The sequence below is a fragment of the Oncorhynchus tshawytscha genome, linkage group LG21 (genome assembly GCF_018296145.1).
Source record: "Oncorhynchus tshawytscha isolate Ot180627B linkage group LG21, Otsh_v2.0, whole genome shotgun sequence".
In the NCBI taxonomy this organism is placed as follows: domain Eukaryota; kingdom Metazoa; phylum Chordata; class Actinopteri; order Salmoniformes; family Salmonidae; genus Oncorhynchus; species Oncorhynchus tshawytscha.
This window is the reverse complement of record NC_056449.1, coordinates 8,503,277-8,516,507: the sequence shown is the minus strand read 5'-3', so window position 1 is coordinate 8,516,507 and position 13,231 is coordinate 8,503,277. Positions and strand designations below refer to the sequence as shown.

Sequence of the window (13,231 nt, the reverse complement as noted above, 5' to 3'; positions counted from 1 at the left end):
AATTTCATTTTGATGCCTGCCCTTTACTGTGTGAAAGCATCCACACAGTTTGTGTCAAGTCTTTTTTTTCCACATTTGGTGTCTGTGGTTTTTTGAAATTAGAAAATATTTTTGAAGAGAAATAAATAAAATAGTGGTTCCAGTTTGATAACAATGGGCAATTTCAAGGATTTACAAGGAATCCAATATGAATCATGCACAGTAAAGAGAATGAGTGTTTTTGTTTCAGTGCCTTCAAAGTATTCACACCTCTTAACTTTTTCCACATTTTGTTTATGTTTACAGCCTGAATTTAAAATGAATTACATTTTGATTTTTGTCACTGGCATACACACAATAATACCCCATAATGTCAAAGAGAAAAATGTTTTTAGAAACGTTTACAAATTTATTAAAAATGAAAAGCTGAAATGTCTTGAGTCAATAAGTATTATACCCCTTTGATATGGCAAACCTAAATAAGTTCAGGAGTAAACATTTGCATGGATCCACTCTGTGTGCAATAATAGTGTTTAACATGATTTTTGAATGACTGCCTTTATGTACCCCACACATACAATTTATATTTAAGGTCCCTCAGTCGAGCAGTGAATTTCAAACACAGATTCAACCAAAAAGACCAGGGAGGTTTTCCAATGCCTCGCAGAGAATTGGTAGATCGGTACTTTTAAATTTTTTTTTAAAGCTGACATTAAATATCCCTTTGAGGGCCTCCTGGGTGGCGCAGTGGTTAAAGGGCAGAGATTCTGGGTTCGCGCCCAGGCTCTGTCGCAACCGGCCGCGACCGGGAGGTCCGTGGGGCGACGCACAATTGGCCTAGCGTCGTCCGGGTTAGGGAGGGTTTGGCCGGTAGGGATATCCGTGTCTCATTGCGCTCCAGCGACTCCTGTGGCGGGCCGGGCGCAGTGCACGCTATCCAAGGTTGCCAGGTGCACAGTGTTTCCTCCGACACATTGGTGCGGCTGGCTTCCGGGTTGGATGCGCGCTGTGTTAAGAAGCAGTGCGGCTTGGTTGGGTTGTGTATCGGAGGACGCATGACTTTCGACCTTCGTCTCTCCCGAGCCCGTACGGGAGTTGTAGCGATGAGACAAGATAGTAGCTACTAACAATTTGAAGCCACGAAATTGGGGAGAAAAGGGGGGTAAAATTCACACACAAAAAAAAATAAAAAATAATATCCCTTTGAGCATAGGGAAGTTATTAACTACACTTATATCAATACACCCAATCACTACAAAGATACAGGCGTCCTTCCTAACTCAGTTGCTGGAGAGGAAGAAAACTGCTCCGGGATTACATCATGAGGCCAATGGTGACTTTAAAACAGTTAGAGTTTAATAGCTGTGATAGGAGAAAATGGAGGCTGGAGCAACAACATTGTAGTTACTCCACAATACTAACCTAATTGACAGAGTTAAAAGAAGGAAGCCTGTACAGAATAAATATATTCATTCTGTTTGCAACAAGGCTCTAAAGTAATACTGCAAAAATGTGTAAAAGCAATTAACTTTTTGTTCTGAATACAAAGTGTTATGTTTGGGGCAAATCCAATACAACACATTACTGAGTACCACTCTCCATATTTTCAAGCATAGTGGTGGCTGCATCATGTTATGGGTATGCTTTTAAACGTTAAGGACTGGGAAGTTTTTTAGGATAAAAAAATAAACGGAGTGACGCTAAAGCACAGGCAAAATCCTAGAGGAAAACCTGGTTCAGTCTGCTTTCCACCATACACTGACAGATTAATTCACCCTTCAGCAGGACAATAGCCTTAAACACAAGGCCAAATGTACACTGGAGTTGCTTACCAAGAAGACATGTTCCTGAGTGTCCGAGTTACAGTTTTGACTAAAATCTGCTTGAAAATCTATGGCAAGACCTGAAAATGGTTTTCTATCAATGATCAACAACCAATTTTGAAAATAGTAATGGATAAATGTTGCACAATCCAGGTGTGGAAAGCTGTTAGAGACTCACAGCTGTAATCGCTGCAAAAGGTGCTTTTACAAAGTATTGACTCGGGTGTGAAAACAAACATTTCTAAAAAAATAAAATAAAAAAAAAACATGTTTTCACTTTGTCGTTATGGGGTATTGTGTGTAGATGAGTGAGATTATTATTTTTTTAAACCATTTTGAATTCAGCCTGTCATAAAACAAAATGTTAAGGTGTTTGAATACTTTCTGAAGGAACTGTACCTATTAGCTGTGAATAAATGAGAAGTAACGGTATTCTGCCTGCACTAAACAGAAGATCTGAGTTCCCTTATTCTGTTTGTAGAAGCTCCTAATGCATCCAACCTGAAGATTGTGCGGATGGACCGCACAGCTGGCTGTGTGACAGGAGGAGAAGAGGTCTACCTGCTCTGTGACAAGGTCCAGAAAGGTACAGTATGTGACTGGAATGGATTTGTCATCTATGATCCCTAGTGTGATTTATCACTGTTATCATGAAGATAACGTAGTCTGAAGCAACACGTAGTCAACACGTAGTCAACACGTAGTCTGAAGCAACACGTAGTCAACACGCAGTCTGAAGCAACATGTAGTCAACACGTAGTCTGAAGCATTATCTCTCCGGCTCTTAGTTCTGTGTGACATCGTCAGACTGTTCAAGAAGGAAGTCCTCCGGCCTGCTTTTCCAGGAAGAGGTTTATAGCTGTGTATTGTCCTCTCTCTACCTTTTTGTTTTAGCTGTATTGGCCTGTTGGCAAAACATCAACAAACCTGGAATGCAAGATCCTCTCTTGGGACAGAAGTTAGTCTTTTTTTTGGGCTCTGCTGCTTGACCACCAACAAAAGGCCTCATCTCAAGTCTATTTCTACCTTTTTATTTAACCTTTATTTAACAAGGCAAGTCAGTTAAGAACAAATTCTTATTTACAATGACAGCCTACCAAAAGGCCTCCTGTGGGGACGGGGGCTGGGATAAAATACACATCACGACAAGAGAGACACCACAACACTATATAAAGAGAGACCTAAGACAACAACATAGCATGGCAGCCCTCTCCACAAAACATGGTACAAACATTATTGGGCACAGACAACAGCACAAAGGGCAAGTACAGTTGAAGTCGGAAGTTTACATACACTTAGGTTGGAGTCATTAAAACTAGTTTTTCAACCACTCCACAAATTTCTTGTTAGCAAACTATAGTTTTGGCAAGTCGGTTAGGACATCTACTTTGTGCATGACACAAGTCATTTTTCCAACAATTGTTTACAGACAGATTATTTCACTTATAAGTCACTCTATCACAATTCTAGTGGGTCAGAAGTTTACATACACTAAATTGATTATGCCTTTAAACAGCTTGGAAAATTCCAGAAAATGATGTCATGGCTTTAGAAGCTTCTGATAGGCTATTGACATAATTTGAGTCAATTGGAGGTGTACCTGTGGATGTATTTCAAGGCCTACCTTCAAACTCAGTGCCTTTTTGCTTGACATCATGGGAAAATCAAAAGAAATCAGCCAAGACCTCAGAAAAAAAGATGTAGACCTCCACAAGTCTGGTTCATCCTTGGGAGCAATTTCCAAAAGCCTGAGGTACCACGTTCATCTGTACAAACAATAGTACGCAAGTATAAACACCATGGGACCACACAGCCGTCATACCGCTCAGGAAGGTGACGCGTTCTGTCTCCTAGAGATGAACTTACTTTGGTGCGAAAAGTGCAAAACAATCCCAGAACAACACCAAAGGACCGTGTGAAGATGCTGGAGGAAATGGGCACAAAAGTATCTATATCCACAGTAAAATGAGTCCTCTATCGACATAACCTGAAAGGCCACTCAGCAAGGAAGAAGCCACTGCTCCAAAACCGCCATAAAAAAGCCAGACTACGGTTTGTAACTGCACATGGGGACAAAGATCGTACTTTTTGGAGAAATGTCCTCTGGTCTGATGAAACAAATATAGAACTGTTTGGCCATAATGACCATCGTTATGTTTGGAGGAAAGGGGGGGATGCTTGCAAGCTGAAGAACACCATCCCAATCCTGAAGCATGGGGGTGGCAGCATCATGTTGTGGGGGTGCTTTGCTGCATGAGGGACTGGTGCACTTCACAAAATAGATGGCATCATGAAGATGGAAAAGTATGTGGATATATTGACGCAACATCTCAAGACATCAGTCAGGAAGTTAAAGCTTGGTCGCAAATGGGTCTTCCAAATGGATGCTTTACCCCAAGCATACTTCCAAAGTTGTGGCAAAATGACTTAAGGACAACAAAGTCAAGGTATTGGAGTGGCCAACCTGACTCAGTTACACCAGCTCTGTCAGGAGGAATGGGCCAAAATTCACCCAACTTATAGTGGGAAGCTTGTGGAAGGCTACCCGAAACATTTGACCCAAGTTAAACCATTTTAAGGCAATGCTACCAAATACTAATTGAGTGTATGTAAACTTCCGACCCACTGGGAATGTGATGAAAGAAATCAAAGATGAATTAAATCATTCTCTCTACTATTATTCTGACATTTCACATTTTTAAAATAACGTGGTGATCCTAACTGACCTAAGACAGGGAATCGTTACTAGGATTAAATGTCAGGAATTGTGAACAATGAGTTTAAATGTATTTGGCTACGGTGTTTATAAACGTTTGACTTCAACTGCAGGTAGAGGAGACAATACATCATGTGAAGATAATGTTCTATACACTGCTCTTTACAGGAAACCTACTGATCGTAACAGTTTGTTGTGGGCCGATAGTTGTCACCCACTTGCCTTGAAAAACAGTTTGCCCTACAGTCAATTCTGTCGAATCATCAAAAGAATGAGCAAAAAACACTGATTTCGACAGAAATATGGCTGAGACACAAAGAAAATTCAAGGATAGTGGCTACAAAAATTGTCAGATTAGTGCTGCCATTGAGAAAATTCAAAACAAAACGAGACATGATCTTTTTGAAGGTCAGTCTCACAAAAAGACACATTCTTGCGTTCTAACTACCCGCTATTCAAAGTGCGCTGAACAAATTAAGGGAATCGTTCACAAACATTGGCACATTCTAAGATCCGATGACGGTATCGTGTTTTCAGACCCTCCCTTGATCGTATTCTCGCTGGGCAGGAATCACAGAGATCAATTGGTAATCTCTGATTTACCACCCCAAGATATCTGCACTACAACAACCATGCAATGCAAGATCCTCTTTTGGCGCCTCAAGTTAGTCTTTTTTTGTGCTCTGCTGTTAGACCTCCAAACAAAAGGCCTTCATCTCGAGTCTATTTCTACCTTTTTATTTAACATGGCAAATCAGTTAAGAACAAATTATTTACAATGACAGCCTACCAAAAGGCAAAAGGCCTCCTGTGGGGACAGGGATGGGATTCAAAATATAGTACAAAACACACATCATGACAAGAGAGACAACACGACATAAAGAGAGTCCTAAGACGACAACATAGCATAGCAGCAACACATGATAACACAGCATGGTAGCAACACAACATGGCAGCAGCACATGGTAGCAGCACAAAACAGGGTACAAACATTGTTGGGCACAGACAACAGCACAAAGGGCAAGTAAATAGAGACAACAATACACCACTCAAAGCAGCCACAACTGTCAGTAAGAGTGTCCACTCGCTGTATCATGCTTTGCAGAGTCAATCAGTGTTATACTACTCCAGCCCTTCAGTCTTTTGTTTCAGCCCAGTTCTAAGACACTTCATTCAGACAAAACATACTGAAGATCACGATTTTAGTCGATTCTTTGAAATATTAGTGTTGGGTTGGAGCAAAGGTCTGCACACCCAGCAGCTCTCCCAGTACTTGAGTTTTCTTGTCAAGGACATGTACGGTGCAGCTAAAACATTCCAATAGGATATTCAAATACTTCTGTAGTTGTGGGATGGTCAGTAGTGGGTGGCACCACTTCCTTGTTATCTTGGAAAGATATTGACGTTTCCTTGTGGTTCCATGAACGATGTGAAACTCCTAGTTTGAAAGTGGGGTTGTGACAGTGTACCTTTTCCCCTGTCATTACAGATGACATCCAGGTGCGCTTCTATGAGGATGACGAGACAGGGCTGACATGGGAAGCCTTTGGGGACTTCTCCCCCACTGATGTCCATCGACAGGTCAGTGACACACAATAAAGTCTGTTTATATGTCCTCCCCTGTAACAGTACTATAACCTAACCACTGGTAAAATCTCCACTCCCTTCCACAGTTTGCCATTGTTTTCAAGACCCCCAAATACAGAGACCTGAACCTCCAGAAGCCCACCTCAGTGTTTGTGCAGCTGAAGCGTAAATCGGACAACGAGACGAGCGAGCCCAAGCCTTTCACCTACCACCCACAGATCATAGGTGAGCCGGTCTGAAACATCCCCAGACCTGGTCCTGGAGACCCCCTGTGCATGCTGGTCTCTATCCCAACCCACTATAGTTTGTGCCATTCTTATGGCACGGGGTTCAAATTGGACATAACCCACTATTCTGTCAACTGTCATGTCAATCTGCTCATCTTGCCCCTGGTCTTCATCCTCAGATAAGGAAGAGGTGCAGAGGAAAAGACAGAAGACCCTGCCTAATTTCCAGGACTACAGCGGCCAAGGTGGAGCAGGGGGCATGTACCGGGGACCAGGGGGAGGAGGCTCCGCTACAGGGGGAGGACCCGGCTCAGGGGGAGGAGGTACACCCAAAAATGTTTATGATGCGTCGTTATTTTTACACAGAAAGAATGTGATTTTAAGGTGAACGAGACAAGCCATGTAAACTTCAAATGGGAAATTTCTCAAAGTTCTTCACACGAGACGAAGTACAAGTTCAAAAGCTTTACTGTCTATTTAGGCTAAAAGGAAATGTGAAACCACTTAAAAAGAAACCCTTTGTTTTATCTTTTAGGTTACTTCCAGGCCTATTCAACCTACAATAACTACGGCACCGGCTATAGCGCTGGCTTTTCCCCTGGCATGAGTGGTGGCGGGGCGGGCATTAAACATGGTGAGCGTGTTTGTCTGTCTGCAATTCCATTTAAGTTCAGGATAGGAATGAAGCTAAATCATGTTCCCTCGACACAGCTACACAGGGCAGAGCGGAGGACAGCGGTGATGACTGCGACATGGGTGATGACCCGTCCTCTGGGGCAGTGGTGGCGGACCGAGCCCAGTCGGAGGAGGATGCCTCTGCTGGGGAGACAAGTGAGGAGAGAGGGGCTGGTGTGGAGCTAGGACCAGGGGACAGGACTGGCGGTGTGCCCAACAGGGAAATTAGTATAGTGATTAGCCAGAGTGGGCCACTGGACAAGGAAACAGACGACTGTACTTGTCAGTGTAGAACTGTGTGTTTGTGTTGGAGGCCAGGTTAGTCAATGACAGTGGTTTTGTGTCCAGAATGCATGCTGGAGGCTAGGCTGGTGGATGTGGCTGAGAGGCAGGCTGAAGCCCTCTTCCATTACGCCGTCACTGGAGACGTCCGCTACCTGCTGGCTCCACAGCGCCACCTCATGACGGCTCAGGACGAGAACGGCGACACGTACGTCCCCCCCAACCTAGCACTTAAGACCTAATCATAACATAAACATAACTCTGACTTTCACTGAATTTGTCTAACTTTTTTAACTGCATTGATTTGCTTCCATCTTGTGTCCATCAGCATTCAGCTTTGCATTGATGCCAATGGGAAATATAACCCTGATATGGCATAGTTTCTCCAGTAGCACATGCCAATCTGGACTTGTCCTCTGTTTCTCCAGTGGTCTCCATCTAGGGGTGATCCACAGCCAGACAGACGTAGTCAGGAGTCTAGCCCAGGTGCTCTCTGTCCTGCCTGGAGAGGAGGTCCTCAACATGAGGAATGACCTCTACCAGGTAACAAACACGTACACTGACAAGCCTTGTGTTTCTGTGGTGATCTTAGTCCGTCTGTGACAGAGCAGGCAGTAATATCCTATATTTGTGTCTCAGACTCCTTTGCACCTAGCGGTGATAACCCAGCAGAAGGAGGCGGCCGAGGCCCTCGTATTGGCTGGGGCTGATGTCACTCTGTCTGATCGCCACGGAAACACAGCTCTACACCTGGCCACTCAGCAGAAGGAGGGAGGGATGGTAGGATTTCTACTAAGACACAGAGAGGTGGTGGAACTAGTGGACCTCCCCAACACAGCAGGTACAACACACTCCTATACACACAGACACATGCATAGTAGAAAGTGAAGAGTCAACTAGAGCATGACAGTGCTTTTGTCCTCCAGGATTTTGCTCCCTCCACCTGGCTGTGCTGGCCAATAGCCTATGTTCCCTCAGGGACCTCTTGGTGAGCGGGGGCAATGTGGAGGGCCAGGAGAGGAGCTGCGGCCGCACGGCACTCCACTTGGCCACTGAGCTGGACAACGTCTCCCTGGCAGGCTGCCTGCTACTGGAGGTATGTACCGTAGAAGCCTTGCCTACCACCCTGCACCTTTTACTGGCTGGCATCTTGAGGCTAAGCAGAGTTGGGCCTGGTCAATACCTGGAAGGGAGAGCTAGAGTGTATTTAGTAAGGTGAAACTAGAACGTAACAAACTAGCACATCTCAAGTAGCCCTTTCCTTGTGACGGTGGATGGGTGTAAGCAGTGGCGATTTTAGCATGCACATCTTGGTGGGGCAAACTAAATATAAAAATAATAATTACGGAATGCCAGCAAAGCCACTACACTAAACAATACATTAATTGCGCTATAACGGTGTCAAACGGTTCCCACAAACTGTTAGGGCCTACATAAAGCTGTCCTGACACCTTACCACTGCTACACCTGGTTATCAGCGGAGCCTTGTCTGGCAGTGTAACAGTTCATTCAGCCTAATTTACTGGCTTTTTAAAAAACATAGGTTATATGGCTGACTTGTTTAAACGAATGTAGTTTCTACCGACAATTGAGATGTACAAACTATGGCGTAAGAGGACGACGAGCGGATAAGAGGCAATGCGTAATTTCTATTAAGACATTAATGAGCAAGTAGTCGATATAACTATTTGTTCAGCACTTTAGAAATGTACAGCAACAGAATTCAGGACATGAGCCGTTCTTACAGTATTCTCCCTGTACACCAAGTCAGAACCGTAGGATAGATAACGGGAGCATATAAGCAACGAAAGCTCTTACAATATTCGATGATTACATTTCTCTAAAACAGGCTATAGGCTAATTAAGAGGGGAAAAGGGACCAAATGATTAGCGTGGGCCACATGGAGGTATAGATGATTACTTTCTTAGCTACAGTATACATATCTCCCTGGCATATTACATCATTTATGCAGCAGCATACAATACATATTTGGACTCACCTTCCAAACCACTCACTGTTGAATTTGCGATTTCCAACTTGTGTAATGTTTATGTGCAATGGCCGATGAGCACCGATACGTTCTATCTAGAATTTCTCTTCATTATTTATCATCACGTGACAAGGATTGAAAAGGATTTGCCAGTAGATTGTCGACTTGATTCATGATGATGACTGCTAGCTAAGCTCTTGAAAGTATGATGTTGACATGATCAGTCTAATCAGAGCCACTGTACATATAACATGATTTGACATCATTTTATGTCAGAATGACGGGTCGCCACTGGGGTGTAAGATGTGTGTTGACAGTGTTCTCTCCCTCCGCAGGGGAATGCTGATGTGGACTGCTGCACCTACAACGGCTCCAGCCCTCTCCACATAGCAGCAGGCCGGGGCTCTGTCAAACTGACCGCTCTCCTCATGGCTGCAGGTATGACTGAGTTTCTTCAAACTGTCCCCTTTTGTGAAAATGGCTTAGTTTGATGTCTTTGTTTTCTCTGTAACTGCTCTTTGGTAATATAGTCCTAGCTCAAAGGCAGACATGACTTGATCAATCTTTTCATGTCTAGGTGCCAATCCTCACAAAGAAAACTTTGAGCCCCTGTTCTTCAGAGAGGATGACTGCTGTGTGGAAGAGGAGCAGGATGAAGGCTACATCCCAGGGATGACTCCTCTTAACATGGCTGCCACTCCTGAGGTGGGTTTCACATACACACACTTTGATGTGTTTTCTGGAAGTCATTTTCCTCCATGTTCTGCTATCGTCTTGCACGTATCTCACTCAACTGACTAATATTGCTACAGTCCTTTCTCACACCTTTACATGTTTACTCTAAAGATAACATGCATGTCATTTTATGACGATGAAACTACTGAGGTGAATTCACGAGCTGAAAGAACTTTTATCTTTTATCTATTTGAATGTTCGCTAAATATTCTCTCTCTTCCTTGTACTTCTAGGTGTTGGAAATTCTGAATGGCAAAGAGTACAAGCCAGAGACCACCATCCCAGTCTTCATCCCCCCTCAAGGTTGGCTCCTGCACTTCAGTTTAAACAACCCCCTTCATTGTAATCTCTAAGCCATAGGGATATACTGCTGTCTCATCTTGGTTCTTGTCCACTGTGGAGTACAGCTAACGGTGTCATGTTTCTGTAGGCGACATGCGGAGCCTGGGCTCAGACACAAAGCGGGCATTATGCCAGGCCCTTGAGTGCCAGGGGGGGAGCTGGGAGAGCCTGGCGAACACGCTGGGGCTGGGCATCCTCAACAGCGCCTTCAGACTCAGCCCCTCCCCCGCCAGCACACTGCTGGACAGCTACGAGGTACACACACACACACACACACACACTATCCCAACCTAAGAAAGCCGATGTTTCTCTGGAAACTTACTCCTCCTTTTCTCTGGTGTTGTGCCAGGACACATTAATCAACATTCAGACAAAGACATGAGGGGGAAACAGGCATTGTAAGATTATACATTTCACATTGATAGCTTTTTTTTTTTTGCTCAGATTTCTCCCACCTTGAATTCAAGTCAGCACAGAAAATGAATTCATATGTTCTCATTGAAACTTGGACTTTTTTTTTCAACACTTCCGTTTAATTTGGACTCAATAGTTTGTCGATAAGTAACACTTCTATGCCCCTGTCTGTAGGTGTCCGGGGGAATGGTCATGGACCTTTTGGAGGGACTCAGGATGGTGGAGAACTCCACCGCGTTGACAGTACTGCAGGGGGCACTGTGTGGAACGGAGCAGGCTCCTCTAGCTCCCCGAAGCACCACAGAGCTCTTAGGTAAGCTCAAAAAGGACTCAGCCAGTAGCTCAATGTACTATATATATATATATATATATATATACTAGCATACCTTATAAGATTTAAATAGAATCATCTGACTTAACCCCCTCCCCCACTTGTCTCTCAGGACGTGTCCAGGATCTGAAGCTGGACGGACAGGAGGACAGTGGCGTGTGTGACAGCGGGGTGGAGCTCTCCACAGCGTGACTGCCAGATTGGTTAATCACACATCAGGGCCCTGACCTTGTCAGGATTTCATGAGGCTTCTACTTCCTATAAGCAGGCTACAGACAATTTCTCTCTGAAAGGGACACTCTAGCAAGCTCGTCTCCTCACACATCATGCTAAATATCCTTACTTATAATGTTTTGAAAGTGGCTTTGTATACGTAAACATAGTATGCATGTTATGTTTGCATAATGACATTTCAGGAAACCTGAATGTAATCTATTTGAATCTTGTTTGAATTAACATCGTAAATGTGTTTTATTCAGGGGAAAACTCAGAGGCTTGGTATAAATGTGGAAAATACTTTTTTAATCATTTGTAATTTTAAGAGATTATTAGATTCAAAATGATATGATCAGAAATGTTCTCCCCACACTACAGTTCATTTGGAGCATGGCGGTCAAAAATGCAGCCGATTCAAATAACCAATTTTGAGTGTGGCAGTCTGGACCTTGGCAAAGCCCGAGAGAAATAAGTTCCAACACCCCCTGATTTACAAGGCGTAAGCCACTTTGGAAAAAAGTGTCTGATAAATGATATTAAATGAAAATTGCCTCTATATACAGCAGTAGTTGCCAAAAGGATAGATAGCCCGTTATATATCCCCCACTCATAAAGTGACCCCGTAGCTGTGGAAATATCACATGGATAGAATGGTTACTGTTGAGTGGTTTGTATTGAAACCAAGCAACCACTAATACATGCTCTTGTATCATGTACAACAAAGTCCAATTAAATTTCCTATGGAAGTGGTGCTACCAGTGATTTGTACGTATGATAATGGTTTATTGTAATAATCATGAAGCCTGTTAAAACACAATCCTCAGCCTTGACTACAGTACAGAAACCACTTTTGATTAGCCTTGAGTTCATTCCTGTGTAGACAAGCTTTTCATCGTACCCCTTGACGTCTGTATGAAGTAGGGTCTAAACTCACTTTTGAAAGCCATTTGTTTATAGTAATATTTACTTTTGTTATCAATGCACTTGATTAAGTTTGAATTGTTTTATCAAATGTTCATAGTCAGGTTATCAAGTTCAAGACCACGGTGAAGACATGTTGGAGAATGAGTGGTGCTTTATTTTCTTCCCCATTTTGCAATGAAGTATTCAGTGAGTCATTTGGTATTCATAAACCCTCTTTATGTTATCGACATCAGATGGACATTGAAAGATTTGTTTCAACATTTTCCTGACAACACTGGCATTTTGAGATCAATCCTAAACCAAAGGTTTAATAGGCAAGCACCGCTTCACTTTGTGTGGAGCTTCAATATTTATACCTGTACCCTGTGAAACTTTTGTATAGTCAAAGGTTTGCTTTTTAATGGGTTCTATTGTAATACTTTTTTAATAAAATTGTTAATTGTGTGCTTGTCTTTTCCCCATATTCTAGCAGCTTCTTAGTGGTGGACAAAGGCCCGTACATATTCACGCACTTGCACAACAAGTTGGGGGAAGATGGCAAGTATCTGACCATAGAATTAGAATACTAGAATGGACATGAATCTTATGACAGTCTAAAGGTCAGCCAGTGCTGTGATAAACTCTTAAAATGCATATCTTATCTCCACTATGTTCTGATAGCTAGCCACAGTTTGAGGAATGATACCATACATTTTTCATATTCACTTCCAACATTCCATTCAAACAATGCAGTTAATCCACAGCCTGGCTCAAATCAGTTGATGGGGCTTTTTAGACAAGTTGAATATGCAAAAAGTACTAATATTGCATCATAGCATTCAAAGCTTTCCAAGAAAACAAACATAAGACATTGAGGCTATTTATAGAGAAAGAAAAAAAACCTGTATAGTCGTGGCCCAAAGTTTTGAGAATGACAAATATTAATTCAGTCTGCTGCCTCAGTTTGTATGATGGCAATTTGCATATACTCCAGAATGGTATGAAGAGTG

The 13,231-nt window shown here is 43.0% G+C and overlaps 1 protein-coding gene across 3 annotated transcripts in view; it reads left to right on the top strand.

Moving 5' to 3' along the window:
• The window catches only part of nfkb1 (nuclear factor of kappa light polypeptide gene enhancer in B-cells 1), a 43,006-nt gene extending 30,320 nt beyond the window's left edge, over positions 1-12,686 (top strand). For all 3 annotated transcript variants that reach the window (XM_042303050.1, XM_042303051.1, XM_042303052.1), the window contains exons 9-24: positions 2,284-2,388; positions 6,008-6,099; positions 6,192-6,330; positions 6,512-6,655; positions 6,868-6,966; positions 7,044-7,163; positions 7,356-7,497; positions 7,718-7,832; positions 7,929-8,130; positions 8,216-8,385; positions 9,616-9,718; positions 9,858-9,985; positions 10,249-10,318; positions 10,446-10,612; positions 10,946-11,084; positions 11,215-12,686. In XM_042303050.1, the coding sequence (XP_042158984.1) occupies positions 2,284-2,388; positions 6,008-6,099; positions 6,192-6,330; positions 6,512-6,655; positions 6,868-6,966; positions 7,044-7,163; positions 7,356-7,497; positions 7,718-7,832; positions 7,929-8,130; positions 8,216-8,385; positions 9,616-9,718; positions 9,858-9,985; positions 10,249-10,318; positions 10,446-10,612; positions 10,946-11,084; positions 11,215-11,294 (2,015 nt within the window). In that variant the 3' untranslated portion in view covers positions 11,295-12,686. The remainder of the gene's footprint in view (positions 1-2,283; positions 2,389-6,007; positions 6,100-6,191; positions 6,331-6,511; positions 6,656-6,867; positions 6,967-7,043; positions 7,164-7,355; positions 7,498-7,717; positions 7,833-7,928; positions 8,131-8,215; positions 8,386-9,615; positions 9,719-9,857; positions 9,986-10,248; positions 10,319-10,445; positions 10,613-10,945; positions 11,085-11,214) is intronic.
• Positions 12,687-13,231: the final 545 nt, after the last annotated feature.